This window comes from Canis lupus, chromosome 5, assembly GCF_011100685.1.
Source record: "Canis lupus familiaris isolate Mischka breed German Shepherd chromosome 5, alternate assembly UU_Cfam_GSD_1.0, whole genome shotgun sequence".
Lineage (NCBI taxonomy): Eukaryota > Metazoa > Chordata > Mammalia > Carnivora > Canidae > Canis > Canis lupus.
This window is the reverse complement of record NC_049226.1, coordinates 16,715,660-16,735,132: the sequence shown is the minus strand read 5'-3', so window position 1 is coordinate 16,735,132 and position 19,473 is coordinate 16,715,660. Positions and strand designations below refer to the sequence as shown.

Below are 19,473 nucleotides of genomic sequence, written 5' to 3'. Positions count from 1 at the left end.
AACCTGGCTCTCTGCCATTTTACCCTTTGGGACTAGGGCTTGCTATTCTTCATTGACCACTCATGTAAAACCAACAGCTCTGAGCCAAGAGGAAATCCTGGCACCAGTCCAGCTGAAGTTTTTCAAAGCCTAGAGGTGAACAAGCAAGCTTCTGGAGGACATAGAGCATCCACTAAAACAATGGCTACCCGAAGTAGCAACTGATTCACCAGGGAAAGAATGCAATTATTCCTGTCTGTGCTGATGGGTCAGATAAGCCCGGGATGTGCAGGGCTGCTGTGCTGTGTAAGGCTTACAGCACACTTTAAAATAAGAGATCTTTCCACTAACAGGGTGACACAGGACTCCACCCCTTTGCAGCTGACAGAGTCTTTGAAGCCAGAACGTTCCCCTATTGCCTGTTTGATCGTAGGCCGAGAATGAGAAATGTAAAGCAAACAATCAGCAGGCCTCGAGAGGCTTTTTTGGAAATCACTCAGAGAAAAAAGGTATTTATAATAACACCAGCTTTGCCCCTAACTGAACTCTCAAGAGAACTCTTGCCATAACCTCTTCCCAACACAGTAAAGGAAATATCCAGAAAAGAGGTAAGGCTATTTTTAATGTTGAAAGTCTTCAAATGTAGAACAAAAACAGAGAACCAGCCTTCGGTACATTTCCCATGTGAGGGCATCAGCGAGCATACTGAAAGACTGTTTTGGGAAAATGCTTTGGGAAACTGGGACTTACTTGGGATGTTTTTGGATTCTCACTCGCTTAATACAACTTTTAACTTACATAAATTACATTGTATCATTTGTCCTCCCTTCTAAGATGAGTCTTGCATTAGAACATATAGTAAATAATATCTCTAAAAGCTGTCAAACTTGGATGAATTTTAAGGGGTGCTTTTATGACTTAGATCAGGAGAACTCAATTTTTGTGAGCCAAGACGCTACCATGCTTTTCACCAAAGTATTGTGATCAACTGACATGATGATGGCTATTGGCTCACCATCCACAAGGGACAGCTCTGTCATTCTGTGGCCACATCAAGTCTGATCAAGTCAGGACCCTGAACTAGGCTAAAAAAAAATACATGTCTTAGCCACTGGATTTGATCTCATCTGGGAGCTACAACGAAGTAGGAAAACTGAGCCATGGTAGGAACTGAAAGTCAGGTGAGACTTCTTTGCTTCAGTATTAACCAGGGCTGTTGGCCAGATACTCACCGTGGGTCAGCCACACCCACTGTGTGCCTCCTCATGGACAAATAGCGGACCAATGCTTCAGGGGAGGGCTCTTCACCCTCATCACTGTCCAAGTTCACGGTCCCATCCGGCTGAGGTGGAAGGAAATAGAATCAAATTAGAAATAAAAAGGAATTCAAAATAAAAAGCCAGGAAAGGGAGCAAAGGTATGGGGAAGAAAGTGATTTTTGGCAAACAGCCCTCTGAGGTCACTACTTGCCTCCACGATCTGGTTCTCTGGGTTAATCAGCTGCACCTGGGGAACACTGATGTTCATAGTGGTACCAGTCTGCTCTGCCTGGAAAGTAGTACATATGTACACACTCTTACTTCACATGCTAGACAGAAATCATGGTGGTCTTTCAAAGGATTCTGGGTTACCAAAGTCTGTTTCTACCCCTGAGTCTTTGGTTCCTCTGCCCTTAGAAGCTACAACAAGGAAGCATTCTTTAGAGAAAACAGTCTCTCTTGATGACTGGCTATTTAAAAGAAAAAAAAAAAAAGATGCAACTCTTGTTGTCCATACTGAGTACTGGGATACCCTTCCACCCTCTCTCTGCCAAAGAAAGGTTCTGACTTCTTCTTGACCTCTGACAAAGGAAAAGATGACAGGTGGGAGGGGACGGAGGTAAGGAAGACCAGGAAACTCTCTTACAGTTAGTGAGTGAGTGATGGCTAACCATCCCTTCCCCGCCATGTTACTTGACCTAAATCAGGTCACTGGAGTTATTGCCCACCTGGACATTGACTGGTGCTTGAAAAGCCATGGCTCGGGGCATGCTAGGAGGTGCTCCAACACGCAGGGTTTTGTGTCTCTTATGTCGATCACACAGCAGGCTGTAGATTGCACTATAGTGATCATAGGCATCTGATCTTAATGACTACCGAGGGAGAAGGGAAAAGAGTAAAAAACCCTGGTGAAATGGCATGTCAATAACCAAAACCCTCTCAACAGTACATTCGAGGACCAAAGCACCTTCTTGTCGAGAGTCAGAGAGGGGCAGAAGGAGAAGAACAGGAAGAAAATGAAAAGACTAAAGTTCCCAGGAGGGAGAAAAAGCAGGAGAGGCAGGGCAGAGGAAATATGGTTACCCCTTGCTTTGCCCTCCACGCCCTGAGAGATACCTGTAGTGTCCGCTCTCTGTCCAGTCCCATGTCCTCCATGGCCAAGAGGACGTCCTCATTCAGGGGGTCTATCTGTCTTTCTTCCTTCAGCTGCTGGCATTCGGTTATTAACTGTGACATTAAAAAGAGGCAAACTATCAAAGCCCTGATTAACCACATTGGGATGGCAGATCAGATATAAGAACTAGCTGTTCCATGTCCCGAGCCTCAGACAAAGCCTCAGCACAAAAGTCCTAGGTATTCACGCCATAGGCAAAGGTCCCCACTTTGCTGAGGTCCTCTGCAATGGCCACAATGGCTTAAAGAAAGGTATGTCACAAAAGCCACTGAACTGAACACACAGCGACAAGAGGAAGGAGCTAGCCCCATGGTTGGGGAGCTACAGAAATGTGCGCTATACGGTTTCCAAAGCCAAGGAGGGATTATGATTTGGGGACCAGTGTAGGCAACTGGGAACACTACCAACAACTCAGCTGGTTTACAATTCCCTCTTGCTTGCTTCCCTGGCTTCGTCAGTAACACACCACGGTTTGTCCAAAGCACCCACCCTTTTCCTGGCCTGACTACAATCTCATTACATCAAGAGATAGCCGGAGCTCTGAGAGGAGTTCCCTGAGGCACGCAGGACTCAGCTCACCCTGTCAAAGTTGGGATCGGTGTCCCCTAGCTTCATCCACTTGTGCTTGCAGATCTGCTCCATTGAGAGGCGCTTGTTTGGGTCTAACACCAGCATGTGGCGGATCAGGTGCTCACACTCTGCAACAGACAAATGGGCTGCCCTCAATCTTGGGAAGGGGCATACCAGTGTGGCTGAGGCAAGGCAAGCAGAGGGACTCTCTGGCACCTTGCTTCTCATTTCTCTCTTTTGCTCCTTATTACTGGTGTCACTACTTATTCCACAAGGGACTGGGCAAAGGCAAGAAAGAGAAGAAAAGTTGGGTTAATACCTTTGTTAAAAGTCTGACCAGACAGTTTAGGGGATGATCCATGGGTCTCATTTATTTATATTATGTATAGCCCCATTTAATGCAATTAATGAAAAACTGAATCTCCTCTTGGGGTACCTAGGTGGCGCAGTTGGTTACGTGTCTGACTCGACCTGACTTCAGCTCAGGTCCTGATCTCTGGGTTATGGGATCAAGCCTCACATGGGTCTCCATCCTCAGCTTAGAGGTTGCTTGAGATTTTCTCTCCCTCTCCCTACCCCTCCCGCTTGTGTACTTGCATGCACGTGTTTTCTCTCTCTCTCAAATAAATACATAAATCTTAAAAAAAAAATTGTCCTCTAAAGAGATTTGGTATCTTGCAAGGTCCTCAAAACATTGAGTTCTACCTTCCTATACATATTACTATGAGATACAAATGCTTCTGACTTGGGTGTCCAGAGCTCTCTTCAAACCTCAGAATTTAAATTTTTGATGGTCCAACGTGTGGGATAGAGAAACACAGGATGCCTCCCTACCACACACTGGGACTCTGCTGCTACCCTTATTTATCATTTTTCCACATGTATTTAAACACTGACAGGTGCATACAACTGGGATCTGAGCTATAGAGATTCCCATCAATATTCTTCGATGGCTCATACTACATACTATGTTACAGAACATACGATGGATTCACAATAGAGAATTCCATATTCTGATTTCAAAACCACTCTAAATTTTCTCAGGTGTAAACTGGGGGTACTGAGGATGATGAAGGAGTAGTACTTGTGTCAGAGGCAGCAGCGATGATAAGAGCAAGCAGTACTTACACTCTTTGGAGCATTTAACAATTACTCTTCTCTCTCTTACACCTCACATCAACCCTAAAGGGAAGGTACCATCATCACTGCCATTTAGAGATGGTAAAAAAGAGGCACAGAGAAGCCAAAAAAATGTGTCCAAGATCACATGGAAGTCAGATTTCAAACCACACAGTCTGACGCTTTAGCTGCTGCCCTTAACCACGCGCTATGCTGCCTCTGGACTGTGCAGAGCCGTGGGCAGGATTCAAACCCCTAGCCACTAATTTGACATCTAAGCCAGTATCATCTCTTGCTTAGACTACTGCAAAAGTTTCCTAGCCAGTCTTTCTGCTTCTACTCTTGCTCCTTTACAATCTGTTCTCCATGGAGAAGCAAAGGGTATGCTTCTAAAACAAAAATCTAGGTTCGTACCACCTTGCCTACAACTCTCCAATCTCTTCCCACAACCCAGAGAACGAAGTCCAAAGTCCCTGGCCCACAGGCCCATGTCTCTTCCTCTGGCCTCACCTCCTGCCACACTCCCTCTGGCTCACAGAGCTCCAGCGACACCGACATTCTCTCTGGACTGCACACGCTTAGCACACTCCCACTGGTGGCCTTTCCACTTGCTGCTCCTCAGACCCTCACGTGGCAGCTCTTTGTCACTCAGGAGAGGACTTAAATGCCACTTCCTCAGAAAGCTCTTCCCACCTCGTCAATCTAAAGTGGGCTCCCGATCACCCTCTCTTCTACCACATGAATTTCCTCCACACAAACGACTTCTTTTGAAGCCACCTGATTTACTTCTTTATTGTCTAGCTTCCCCACCACAATGTAAGGCCTGTGTCTCTCTCACCGATATTTCCGGTACCAAACCTTCAATACCAGAGATGATCATACCTCACCATCATACCTTGTAGGAGCCCAATCGATAGCTGCTGAGTATATGAATAAATATTTATTGAAACTCTAATAAAAGATTGTGAAACTGCTTTTTAAAACTCTAAAATTCTGAGGTGGGGGTGAGCAGGTGGAGGAATTGGGGAAGGGAACTAAAAGGCACACATTTCCAGTTATAAAATAAATAAGGAGGAAGCAACGTACAGCATTGGGAATGCAGTTAATGACAGTATGACGTCACATGGCCACAGGTGGATGGTAGCTAGATTTTTGCGACGATCATGCTGCAAAATATATGTATATATACACACACACACACACACATATATATACACATACACATACACACACACATATATATATATGCTGAATCATGTGGTACGCCTGCTACCACAGTGTTGTATGTCAGTTAGGTTTCAATTTAAAAAACAGATACTTAAAAAAAGACTATAGAATTCTCTGTAAGATACAGGTTTTAAAACTATTTCCATTTCAGGACATTGGTCTTGAAAATAAAACTGGCCAGTGATGATAGCAGTAACCAATCAGTGCTAATTTTAAAAGACTTTTTATGTCTAAGGCACTGTGCTTAACAACTTTATTTCATTTACTCTTCCCAACAACCCTAAATTAGCTTCTATTATTAGGCCCCTGAATAAAAGAAGCAAGTGAATGTGCTCAACATTGCAAAGTAATGTCAGGGCTGGTGCTGGAGAGGAAGGCTCCTGACTAACCTTAATACATCCTCATGTGGACATAAATCCTGTTTGATCTATTTTTCCAGAGTGAATTCAGCTCTGCAACCCTACAGTTTCTGTAACATGTGGCAAACACCATTCTAAATCACTGTATGAAAAGGGATACAAAGAGTAATTAAGACAATGTACTCAATTTTAAATTTATTCTTACTTAAAAAAAAAAAAGATTTTATTCATTTATTCACGAGAGACAGAGAGAGAGGCAGAGACACAGGCAGAGGGAGAAGCAGGCTCCACTCCGGGAGCCCGACGCAGGACTCGATCCCGGGACTCCAGGATCGCGCCCTGGGCCAAAGGCAGGCGCTAAACCCCTGAGCCACCCAGGGATCTCTGAAAACGTTCCTAATTTAAGAAGTTACTACAACTGGGGTGCCTGGGTGGCTCAGTTGATAAAGCATCCGACTCTTGGTCTCAGCTCAAGTATTTATCTCAGGGTCATGAGGTCAAACCCTATGTTGGGTTCCACGTGGGCGCATGGAGCCCACTTTAAAAAGTTGTTTAGTTGTAGTACTAAAGATCCCCAGGTACAGAGGAGGTCTGGGGCTGGTTGGAAGGTGGTGAGAATTTTGTTGGAGCCTCTAGATGGCGCCCTTCTGTTTTCTTTCAATTCCCACACAGCATGTTAGTGTATAAAAGGTAACCACGTCAGTCCTCAATCAGATGACCAAGGCAGAATGACGTTCAGTTACAGGCTGCTTTAAAACAGGATTTTCAAGGCAATTTCCTTAAAAACAAAAGAAATGAACACCAATATAATAAGCCTTGCTTAGAAGATGTAGCTAGTTCGATTTTAGGATCTGAAATCTTTATTCAGTGATCCTTAATCATGATTTGGTTTCAGATGCCTTGAAAACTCTCCAGAAAAACACAAACAAGAATTTATACATAAAGGGGTGCCTGAGTGGCTCAGTTGGTGAAGCGTCTGCCTTCAGCTCAGATCATGATCTTGGGGTCCTGGAACGGAGCCCAGCATCGGGCTCCTGCTCAGCAGGGAGTCAGTGTCCTCCTCTCCTTCTGACACTTCTCCCTGCTCGTGTGTGCTCTCTCACTCTATCTCAAATAGGTGAATAAAATCTTTGAAAAAAAGCATTTATACACAAAAATTTGCACGTAATTTCTGTTCAAGGGGCCCCCCAAACCATGCCATTGATTCCCCTGATGTCTACAGGTCCCAGGTTAAGGTCTCCTGGTGGCAGTGACAATACCTAGGAGATAAGTTTCTATCCTGTATGGCCTCCATAATATCCTGCATGCAAAGGAAAGAAATCTCACGCTTTCCATGTGTTGCACAGATGGTAAAATATGACAAAATGCAGAAAGCCAGATATTATCATCAACTCATACTTCCTAAGTGTCCTACATAGCTCATGAAATTAAACTCAAGCTAGATTTGAACACACCATTTTACATAAAATATGGACACAGGGTGAAAACAAAGGTAATCGATGCTCCCAACCCAATACCACAAAGCAACCACGGGACAGTCAATTCAAATGAATGGGAGGAAGCTAGGGCCTCAGATGAAAGGCTACATGCATCAACTTTTCCAATTGCCAAGGACTCTATTTTCACTTCGGCAATAGCCGATCCCTGGTTCCCTCCCTCTGCTAGGGCATGAAACCGAAGCGCTTTGGGCCGTGCAGGAATAGTGTGCTCTGCCTGCATGTGCCAGAGGAGCCAGCAGCTACTTCAGACGCCGCTTTCATCTGCTCCGCACACGACGCCAGGCAGTCTCTGCAGTGCAGATCGCCACGGCCCTGAAACTTGATCTGCCACCAGAATGCTAACTAGAGGATGCACAGCTCAGGCGGGCCCTGCCCTGTGGTGCTGACAGGCCTTTGGAAGGCTCTGGAGAGACAGAACTGCCATAAGGCCAGGCCCTAAAATGGGAATTGCATTGAGACCACCCGTGTAATTCCATCTAAGAGGGCCAGGTCTTCAACACCTTTTTTCTTGTTGAAACTTGATGATAAACAGTTTTTCTTTTAAGAGTTAGAAAGCATTTGGCCTGGGTCGGGGGCAGAGATGGGGAGAAGTAAAGGATGAGGAAGGGGAATTAAAACCCAACTTCAGATTCACCAAAGACAAGTTGACAGGAGTTTGGTCTCCAGTTTCCAGGCCACAAGGAGAAATGAGCAATTTCAGAATTTCCAGACTCAAAGTTTGAGACCATGGCCCTGAAGATAGGTTAAAGGCCAGGAGGCAGATTTATCTTGGAGAAGAGAAGGTATAGGTCAGCAGCTAGGGGCATACTGGGTGTTCTTCAACTATGGGGAGGCTTCTTATAAAGAAAACAAAGGGAATTTATACTATGCTGTTCCAGGGGCCTGAATTTGAGATCATTAGAACATAATAAATTCAACTTAGGACAAATCTTTCTAATTGTTAGAGTTGATCCATATTCCTGGGTCAGAGTGTTAGGGATCTGAGGAGGGGCCCCTTGGGGAAGCGAGAGCGACTGTCCAGTGGGCAGGGCCATACCTGTGGCATGGCTAATTTTATGCATTTTATAGATCAGTGTTCTGAATAAGAGTTCACTTGCAAAGTTAAGTCCAGAAACAATATCCTGGATAGGATGAACTCCTCGGTCCCCTCCAGCTCTGAAAACCACATAACTGTGAAAAGGGAATGATCTGTCCTGGGAAATGGTGTACTTATTATCACTAGATAATCACTTATTATCATTAGCGTTCAATCAGAAGCTGACGTTTGAGAGTCATCAGAAGGGCTCCCAGCATCACGTGAGGAAGACAGAGAGTCCCGTAAGGACAGAGACTGTGTCAGCCTAAGCTGTGTACCCTGGTGCCCACCACAACACCTGATAGGCTAACACGCTCTCCAGAGGCCAGTGAGAGAAGTACTGGATGGCATGCTGCTACAATTCCTTCAAACGTTCCTCAGCGGTTCCTAAGAATCCACAACAGAGTAAGCCTTTTCCTTGCTTCCAACCAGGAAAACCACACAACTATCCTTTTACAGAAAACTGGGATGTGGCAGTGTGTGGGGGCAAAAGCCCAGATCAGACAGTTTCCAGGGCTTGCCCTCGTAGCTTTAGAGTTCTCTGCCTCACACAGTGGTACTTACTCACTGATCTTTTCTGAGGCAAAATACAGAATAATCTGTAAATCAGATTACCACTTGGGGTGAAATAGATATCTGCACGTGGGCAAAGCCTTAGCGTCAAGATTATGTTGCAAAAAAACCAAAACAACTCTTAGCAGATAAGTCTTCTCCATAAACCCTGTGGATTTGATTGAAAGTATTAGTAATATATCCTTACCATGTTAACAGAGAGTGAGACAGAAAAGAGCAAAAACACAACATAGGGAAAGAGCTAATGAAAGATTAATAGAGTAATTCCTTCAAAAATATTACTTAATAATAATTACTAACATTTATTGAACATTTATATGCTAGGCAGAGTACTAACCCCTTCAAGCTAATTAAGCATTAATTCACACACCAACCCCTATTACCATCACACCCACTTATTTTATAGATAAAAAAAATTAAAAATCAGAGAAGTTAAGAAACTTGACCTGAGAAAGAGATTAGGGCCAGGATACAAATTCTGGTCAGTCTTACTCCAAAGCCAGAGTCTGTAACCCATATAGCACCTAAAATAAATTAATTCTGGATGTTTTATGTAGTAGCTAGCATATCTTTTAAAAAGCAAATCAAAGGGTGTCTGGATGGCTCAGTTGGTTAAGTATCTGCCTCTGGCTCAGGTCATGATCTCAGGGTCTTGGACCTGAGATCCAAGCTTCTGGATTTGGCTTTCTGCTCAGTGGGGAGTCTGCTTCTCCCTCTCCCTCCATGTGTGCTCTCTCTCTCTCTTTCCCTCCCCTCAAATAAATAAATAAAATCTTAAAGAAAAAAAAGCAAAGCAAATGGATTTTCCTTTTCTGATGATCAAATGCCATATAATCTCCCAGGTTCCATCGCCCTAGAGCCACCTACAAGCCATGTTCAGAAAAAAGTGGGCTACAAACTAGCTAAAGACAATGTTAAGGGGGATAGTAGGTTGCACTGCGAGGAACTGAGAAGGCACAGACATCAGGGTGAGTATTAAATGCACCAGCGAAGAGTGAACCCAGGGGACACAGCAGGCTGTTGGTGCTGATGGTGGCAGACGGAAGGCCAGAAACAACAGGGTTCCTCAATCAAGGCGCCACAGAAGAGAAGAGGTGGGCAGAAATCTGGGGAACTGAGTCATCAGCATCTTCAGGCTGATCCTATGATGGAGCGAATGGCAATTGTCCCTTAGGTCCTTCATGTGATGCCAAAGGATGAGGACATGGCAAAGCAATCATTTTCGGCTCTGTGGGCAGAGGAGTGGTCTGAAAGGAATTGAGTCATAGATTCTTTCTGACCACATAAAACTGCTCTGAGCTGAGGAAACAGAAGACATTTGTGTGCCAGGAGGCATGGGGAGAATGCAAGGAAGGGGCAATTGGTCAGGAAATTCTTGTTCCTTCCAGGTGCTTGGAAGAAGGGTACGGTCTGGTGTCTCATGTGAGTAACATTCCAGTTGATACTAGGTGTGTTCAAAGGTAATTCCAAAGAGTTATTTTCAATAAGGTTAACAAACTTCTTAAAATACTTAATTCCCAAGCAATTCAAATTTCAAAGAGGGGTCTATTTCTTCTCCAATCTCAAAATCCAGAAAGGAAGCAAAAATAAGTTGGCTATTAAAATCTCTAATAGAGATTCCTGGAAAACAAATAACCTTAATAATATTCTGTTACCCATTCACCTTGCCTAGCTCGGGGAGCAGTCTGGGGAAGAACAGATACCATGAGAGCAGGCAACAGATGAATGGTCCTCAATGATAATCTCTGAATGGAGCAGTATGGCACCAATAAGAGTCTGTGCCCTTGTGTATATGTTCTGGACTTCATGAATGTCTATGTCTCATAGCTCCTCTTTAATCCCACCTGCATTTTCCCAAAAGGAAAATCATGCACCAAACATGCTGTTCTTCTTAATGAAAAGAAAATATAATCTGCCACCATGTCCTTGTCTAGTCATAATCATGGCTAAAACAGTGTGACTATTTTGTAGCATCATGATCCTATAGAAATAATTAAAAAGTCAATCAAAAACACATCAGAGGGGTTTTTGCCAAGATATCTACCTTTGGTAAGAAGCTGGCCAGAGTTAGGGATCCTCACTCAGCCTGTAGACTAAGCTCCAGAAATGATGTTTTTTAAATACACCCAAGGAAACCCTGTCATTGTCAGCTGTCACCTAAGGTCAAGGCTACTTTACATAGTAACTATTTTAAAATCTAAACAAAGTAGACAAATGGTCTTGAAACAAGACATTTCTATGTATAAATAACATGCACTGAATGTGCTAGACTTACAGATGCATTCAGAGACTATAAATGTTAAATACAATCACACAAAATACAGGGTTTTTTTGTCGTTGCAATGAAACTTTGTTATATTAGACAGTGCTGGAACAATGTTGCTGTCGGATTGGAAGACATGTACTTTATAAATTCAATTATGATACGTTACTGTCATGACAGAAATATATACACATTTCCAACTTGCAAGTTAGCTAATTAAGGGGGGTTATTGAAAGTACTAGTCAATACCACAGTTTTACACAACCAAAGAAAACACATAATCTTGGAATTAACTATACTGAACTTAATCTTCAGGAGTGTTGGCTGTAATAAGATTTGACTCATTAAAAAACAAGCATTGAGATCAGCTCCTCCTGTGTTAGAATGGCACTGAGAAGGGTAAAAAATCTTGTTTCGAAATCATTTGCTTTCAGTTCTTTAGGGGAAAGAAAACTGGGAGTCCCAGTACTGAAGTATTCAGTAAAATTCCTAGAAGGATGGTCCAACAGTAAGAGAACAGACAAGAAAATGGAGAGTTCTTGATTTAAATACAAATCTCAACAGCACTGGTTTCTGCAAATTATTATCAGAATGTTCTGGCATAAAAATAAAGTGTCTTATAACTAAACCTTGTGAGATGCTTCCTGGGGGAACACAGAGGCCAAGGGAACGTGGCTTGGCATGACTGAACCAATAAAGATGGGGCTGGTGAGAAAAGCTTCTCATGATGAATGAATAAACTTAGGCTGAGAGATTTTTCTCTTTGGTTTTTAATAGTTTATCAGCCTTAGATAGACTGAGAAGAAAACAAGTATCTGGTCACCTCTCTCCATTTATTAGAAAAATAACACCTATTTCTTGAATGTTTCTTGTTTTCTATTTTTTCTAGGTGGCTGTGATACTTTGGAAGTAAGATTCAGAGATCACGAGTGCTGGCTTAAAGACCTCCAGCCCCGATGCGGAAGAGACCTCGGCAGGCTACTATGTTCTACTAGAAGCTGTCCAACTTGAAGTTCACATTTTTTAAAAAGAATGGTGTTGCCTGTACTGTTCTAACACTATTTGAGTATGTTTTCAAGTCCTACTATCAATCCTTAGAGTAGAATACAATTCTGGCTTAGTTTTGCTCCACAGTCCAATAGATAGTTGATATTCTGTTTTCAGTACATAATTGATGTTGATGGACAAAGATAGCTATTTCAGGATTTTCTTGATACTTGAAATAACTTGGCAGGTATTTCTTGAGAATTAAAATACAATCAAAGACAGGTGGTTTCTGAAGCCAGACTGCTAGTGTCTCAATCTCAGCTCTGCCCCTTCCTAGCTGTGGGATTTGGAGTCCATCACGTCTTGATTTTCCTGTCTATCAAATGACAGAGTAGCCTACTTCATAGGGTAGTTCCAAATATAAAACAAGTTAATGCAACAGTGCCTGGCCCATTGAAAGTGTTCAATAAATGTTAAGTATTACCCAAATCTCTGGAGTCCTTCCACTTAGAATTTTCCCCCTTTCTCTATTTTTCCTCCGTTGGGCTGCCATAAGCTCAGAGACAGTCTGCTTACAAGGGGCAGTAATAAATAAGGCAGTAAGCTACTGTAATCTCCTGTCCCATCACCTTTATACAAAGTGCTTTTAGCCAAGCAAGATGCTGTGTGGTTCTTGATGAGTAAGCCAATCAGGGCAGAGATACTTGCATCAGAGTACAAGCTTTTTGGCAGAAGCTGCATAGTACAGTCTCCATCAGAAGCATTATGGAAGCCTGGGTCTTGTGTTCCCAGTGATAAAATGCTTACGCAGTATTACAATTAATTAATGCACACTGAAGTCTAATCAATAAGGACTCAAAAATATTGTCCACATGAGATCTCTCTGCACTCATTGTCATGGCAGTTTTTCCACTGTAAATTAATTTTCTTTCAGTTAAATGAATGACTGATCTTACAATATTTGCTATCAGGTAGTATAATTGGTGAATAAGACAAACTAGGCTTTAAGAAATAGACATCTGGAGGTTTTAAAAAACATACTGATGGGATGCCTGGGTGGCTTAGCAGCTTAGCATCTACCTTCAGCTTAGGGCCTGATCCTGGAGTTCCAGGACCAAGTCCCACATCGGGCTCCCTTTGAGGAGCCTGCTTCTCTCTCTGTCTATATCTCTGCCGCTCTGTGTCTCTCATGAATAAAGTTTGCATTAAAAAAAAAAAACATACTGGTAGTTAATGAGTTTGGTGCTCAAAAAATTTAAGTTGTTGGCTTCCTTCAGTGGGAGGGGGAGTCAGAGAAGGCACCCATCAACACCTGTGGTCAGGTGAGGTCTCATCTTCTGTAACAGCTCAAAACCCACCAAGTTTCAATTTTTAATTCTTCTCTAGTTTAGGCTCAAAGTTTTTACCTAACCACTCCAGGATGCTCTCAGAATTTTAATCCAAAAACACTGGTCTAGACCAAACTTATTTCACTTGAGATGTAGAAAGTCAAATCCATAACAGATCAAAACCTTTTTAAAACTAGAAGCCATATATATAACAAAAGCACCTAAAACCAGTGAATAATTTGGATCATGAGTGAATTGCCTATCTGTTTAATAATAAAACCCAAGAGTTTGATGTAAGAAAGATTCTAGGGAGGGAGTGATAATTCAGTTTTTCACCAAGAAATAATTACTGCATGTTTATACCAATACCAGGTGCTGTCAGGTTTTATGGGAGATGATGATGCACAGAATACAGTTCTGATATAAAGGAGCTTATATTCTAGGGGAGAGGGGAAGACATACACGCTAATTATAAAACTAGGTAGTACAAAATCGTTCAGCCTCGAAAAAATCATCTTTTAAATATACCACTATCTTCCAACTTGGAATCAGGTCTTTAATGGATCTCGGGATGTTGGTGGAAGGAAGCTTATATCAAACACACAAGGCGAGGCACAGAAATATCCACTAGCTGTGAGGACGCTTCATTCCACACATTACTGACAACAGAGAGTTTAGAATTCTTGAACTAACTGTGTCCATCTGTACAGCATGGACCCACACAGCTGCAGATATTCTGGAATTCAACTCCGTTAGAAGCAGCTAGAGATGGTGTGGCCTTATGTGTTTGGCCTCCCAAGTGCTAATTTAGAGAACAGCAGCTCTGCTGGAGCATCTAAATCCTCTAGGCAGAAAAATGGATCAACTAGGCTCAAGTCTATGACACCAGCCTGAGAAAAGAAAAGATCTGGCTCTTCAGGACTTTCTTCAATCCCGTATCTGCTGCAGCACAGGAAGAGCCGAGCTCACAGCTGGAAAGTAGCTAGCTCCAGCCTCAGAGTTCACTCTAGCTCTGCTGAGGGGCCACCGTGCCCAGAAACTAGAGGTGTAAGCAGAGAAGGAACTTGGAGACAGCCTGGAGGTTTCCTTCATGTGAACTTGAAACTTTATGGTACTATGAGGTCTGAGCTAGGAAAAGATTAGGTAGCTATATGAGTTCCTTTGCTCCTATGCCTTGTCCTTATGACGGCACTGTCTGCTGGGCCTTGGGGTTTAGGGCTGTGGTGTTAGGCACGGCCAAACAGGTGTGTCCCCGACGGCAGGAAAGCTCAGATGGCTAACACAGAACTGTCTACTCATTTCCTAGACTGGTGGTTTCTCATTCTCTGTACTTCATTTTATGAAAATGCTTATTCCAACTTACGAAATTACTTGTCTAAGATGAAAAAGTAAGCACAATTAGGGTAATAAGATTGACATTCTCTGAGTCTTTAAACTTTCGTGTTAAATTTTATTATAAATATTAGTTCTTTCTAAGTAGTTAAAATGCTATGTGGTTTATTTCTAGGCACTAATAGATAAACGTCGTTGATAGCATGATAGGCTTTTTTTTACCAGCATCCACTATCTGAAGCCAGCTCTGGTAAGGCTGGAGTACCCATCTTTTGCCATGATGCAAGGGAACAGGGGTGGAGGGCAGGGGGAATCCAAGCTGCTCACAGGAAATACTGTGGACACTGGAAAAGCAGAGGAAGTGGTTTGTTTATCTGGCCCTTTCTTTGCAACAGTGTGGTGTCGTCAAACAAACACTGAATAAATGACTATGTTAGTCATTTATTAACTGTGTGGCTTTAGGCAAGTCAAATAATTTCTTTAAACTTCAATGGCAAAATGCTAAAATAGTATGTATCAATACCAATCCCAGAGAGTACAGTTATCCAGCTCAAATTAGATCAAGTATAGGAAATACTTTGTGAACTTGAAAGTTCTAAAGAAATGTAAATCACTATTACTGTTATTATTTGAAAACGAATGTACATTCTGGGAGAGTTTTAATAATTAGCATTTTAATGAAACTACACAGGCATTTGTTCATTCATTTAACAAATACTGAGTGCCACTAGAACGCAGGCACTTTCCTAAGCCCTGGGAATAAACTGAGCAGTGAACAAAAACAAAAGTTTACTACAGTCAAGAGGCAGTGGGCACATGGAATAGGGACACAATAAATAAATGAAGTCAGGCAGTGGTACATGCCATGTAAAAAATGAAGTGGAGTTCGAAAGAGAATAATGAAGGGTAGTTGGGAATGGCCTCTCTGAGGGGACTTTTAAACAGAAACTTCAAGTAAAATGAGGAAGTAAGCCATATGGATATTTGAGGGAACAGGAATGTGTGTGCTTGGTGAGTCTGAGAAACTGAGGATGCCTCTGTGACTGGTGCTCAGAACCTGTGGTGAACAGTAGCAGGAAATGAGATGAAAGAGGCAGGCCAATCACGGCTATACCTTGTTGCCCATCATGATAATGGCTTTTTGAACTTCATTCTAAGTGTAAATGCAAACCATTGAAAGATTTTAAATAGCATTCTATTTACTATCTACTTACTATTTACTAAGTCCTGCTACATGCCAGATACTATGCTAGGCTCTAGACAACTGTGAAGAAACACACTTTATCTATATTTCTCTAAGCTCAGTCTGGTGTGGAAGATGTACAATAAAAGAAGTAATTACAATAAAAAGTTTGGTAAGTCTCATGATTTAAAAAAAAATAGCCCAGAGATCTGAAGACTGGTAGAAATTATCTTGATTCTTTTTCTAGCATGTGAGTTTCTTATTCAAGAATACAGGAGTGGGTGGAGTCGGGCTGGAGGAGGAAGAAGTATTCTGGGCAAAGGGAACCGCTCCACAGAACATCACTTGTTCCGGGAAGTGGGAGGAAGTCAGGCTGACCAGGTAGAGAAGGGGAGCTGGGGCTGCAGAGATGGTAGGCACCAGGTCATAAGGTATTCCTAGACCACTGTTTTTCAAACAGCAGTCATGACATCAATAGAGTAAGTTATAATCAGTAGGGGTTTTTAAAAATATTTTATTTATTTATTCATGAGAGACACAGAGAGAGAGGCAGAGACACAGGCAGAGGGAGAAGCAGGCTCCATGCAGGGAGCCTGATGTGGTACTCGATCCCGGGACTCCAGGACCATGCCCTGGGCCGAAGGCAGGGGCCAAACCATTGAGCCACCCAGGGATCTCCTAATCAGTAGTTTTTAATGTAACAGAACAAAATATATTGGAGTGTACTGCATATTAGTGTTAATGAATATATAATGAAGGCAAGTTTTGTTTTTAAAAAGCAACTTCTGTTCAGGAGTATGGATATGTGCAGGTTTCAGGTCACAGCATGAAACATTTTTTACTGCGGTCATGGTCAAAATGTTTAAAAGTCAGAGGCCCTGCCACATTAAGAAATGAACTTTAGCCTAGAGGCAAACCATTTCAGAAGCAAACCACTGAAAAGTTTAAGCTGAAAAATGGTATGATCAGATCTGTGCGCGTGTGTGTTGTTTATTTTAGAAAGATTCTTCATACAGCATGTGGAGAATGGATCAGGGAAGGACAAGACGAGAGCCAGAAACCCACTAGTTGGCTATTTTTTCTCCTAGGCAAGAGCCATTATAGAAGTAGCTACATGAAAGGAGGGCTGAATGGACATGATCTGGTAACTGATCAGCTGTGACAACAGTGAGACAGAGCAATCAGGCTAGTTTCTGCCTTGCTCACATGGTAACGCCTGCCATTCATTCACTAGGATAGGCAACCAAGGATAGGGAGGGGAGAGTTAGTCAGTTTTGAAATGTTTCTATTGATGTGAATTCAAGACATAAAAGTGAAGTTGATCAGTAGCAATGGGTTGGCTAGGTCATCCTTCATCTCAGAGAAGAGGTCTGGGCCAGAGAGTTAACTGAGCGTTAATAGGGGACTGAACATCACAGTCCTCAATGAAGCCATGGCTGTAAGATGGCTCAGAAAGATGGTATAAAAAGAAAAAAACTTCAAGGGTGAACAGAGAAAAAGCAATCTGGCAGAGATGACTGAGAAGGTGCATCCACAGACACAGGAGGAAAACTGGAGAATGTAGTGTCTGAGAAACAGTGAGAAAAAAGTGTTTCAGAAAGTGGGGAGTGACTCCAAGATAAGAAAACACACAACCTGATTAAAAAATGGGCCAAACACTTGAACAGACAAGTCACCAAAAGACAGACAGATGGTAAATACACATATGAAAAGATGCTCATCATTATGCATCATTAGAGAACTGCAAATTAAAGTAATAAGAAACCACTATGCATCTATTAGCACAGCAAAACTCCAAAGCAAAATATAAAATACTGGCCAGGATGCAGAGCTCAGGAACTCTTGGGAACTCTCACTGTTGGTGGGAATGTAAAATGCTGTGGCTACCTTGACAGACAGCTTGGCAGTTCTTACAAAATTAAACATATTCTTCCATTTTATCCAGCAACCATACTTCCTGGTATTTAGCCAAAGAAGGTGAAGACGTAGGTCCACACCAAAAACCTGTACATGGAGTTTACAGCAGCTTTATTCATCACTGTCCAAATGTGGAAGCAACCACGATGTCCAGTGGGTAAATGGATAAATGGGATAAAACAACATTAAAAAGAAATGAGCAATCAAGCCCTGAAAAGCCAGAGAGGAACCTTATGTGGATATTACTAAATGAAATAAGACTACACATACTGTAGGATTCCAACTACTATATATGACATTCTAGAAAAGGTAAAACTAGGGGGACCATAAAATGATCGGTGGTTACCAGAGGTTGGGGGAGTGGGTCAACAGGTGCAGAGGATTTTTAGGGCAGTGAAACTATTCTGTATGATAGTATAATAGTGGATACATGTCATCATATATTTGTGTAAACCCACAGAATGCACACCAAGGGTGAGGGCTAATGTAAACTATGGCCTTTGGATGATAATCTGATGTAGTGTTGATGTAGGATGACTGAATATAACAAATATTCTACTTTGGTGTGGGATACCGATCATGAGTAAGGCTACGAGTGTGAGGGAACATCGGTATATGGGAACTGGCTGCACTTTCTGTTCATTTTTTGTTGTGAACCTAAAGCTGCCCTAAAAAAAAAAGTTTATTTATTTATTTTTTTAAAAAGAAAGAAAAGTAAGGAGTGGGTCGGTGCTAAGTGCTGCTGGACAGTCATGAAGATAAGCACCAAGGACACCCAGTGGATGATGACAGGATCACTGGTGACTGGCCAGAGCAATCCGCTGGCCCCAGGCTCTGCTTCCTTTTATAGTAAAATTGGGGATAGCTGTGCCTATTTCTTTTTGCTATTTTGCCTCCATTCCTTTTCTGTTGTAGCCACATGAATTAGGTTTGTCCTCCGGCCCCTCCACCAAAACCATCCTCCAATGTCATCTCTGTTCGTCACATTCCTGCTTCCCATGTTCAGCTCCCACTCATCTCTCACCTGGCAATTCCTCAGTCTCTCTTCCTTAAACACCTTTTCCCTTATTTTCTAGAACGGCAGACCCTCTGGCACACCTTGCTAGCAATTCCCGTGCCGATCATTCTTCATCTTCCTGATCTCTGACCATTAGTGTGGCCTGGAGATTAACCCCTGGTCCTCTTCTTTATAATCACTGCCTACAAAGTGATCTCATCTCAAAGCTGTAAATATTATCTATACTCTGATGATTTGTAAATATACATCCTTGGCCCAAAACTCTCAACTAAGCTACAGCCCTAGATTCGACTGCCTACACCAGATCTCAGCTGAGAGCTACAATGCACATCTCAAACTAAATTATCTAAAACATCTCTCCAAAATGTAAGCATTCTTCTCTAGCTGTTCCCATCTCAGTTAGCAATAAATTCATCCTTGCAGTTGGTCAAGCCAAAACTCCTGGAGTTTACCTTTAGTGACCCCCTCTCTCACATCAAATCCAGCATAAGTGCTGTTGGAACCAGACTGCCTAGGTTCAAATTCTAGTTTAGCCACTTCGTAGCTGTTTTATCTTGGGAAAATTGCTAAACGTGTCCTGGCTTCAGTTTTATCACTTGTAACATGGAGGT

General features: G+C 42.4%; 1 protein-coding gene across 8 annotated transcripts in view; it reads right to left on the bottom strand.

Annotated features, from left to right (window-relative positions):
* Positions 1 to 19,473, bottom strand: part of SIK3 (SIK family kinase 3) — a 240,358-nt gene that overhangs the window by 26,992 nt on the left and 193,893 nt on the right. For all 8 annotated transcript variants that reach the window (XM_038536044.1, XM_038536047.1, XM_038536049.1 and 5 more), the window contains exons 7-11: positions 2,992 to 3,110; positions 2,355 to 2,465; positions 1,967 to 2,110; positions 1,450 to 1,527; positions 1,212 to 1,321 (exon numbers count right to left, since the gene is read on the bottom strand). In XM_038536044.1, coding sequence (XP_038391972.1) covers positions 1,212 to 1,321; positions 1,450 to 1,527; positions 1,967 to 2,110; positions 2,355 to 2,465; positions 2,992 to 3,110 — 562 coding nt within the window. The remainder of the gene's footprint in view (positions 1 to 1,211; positions 1,322 to 1,449; positions 1,528 to 1,966; positions 2,111 to 2,354; positions 2,466 to 2,991; positions 3,111 to 19,473) is intronic.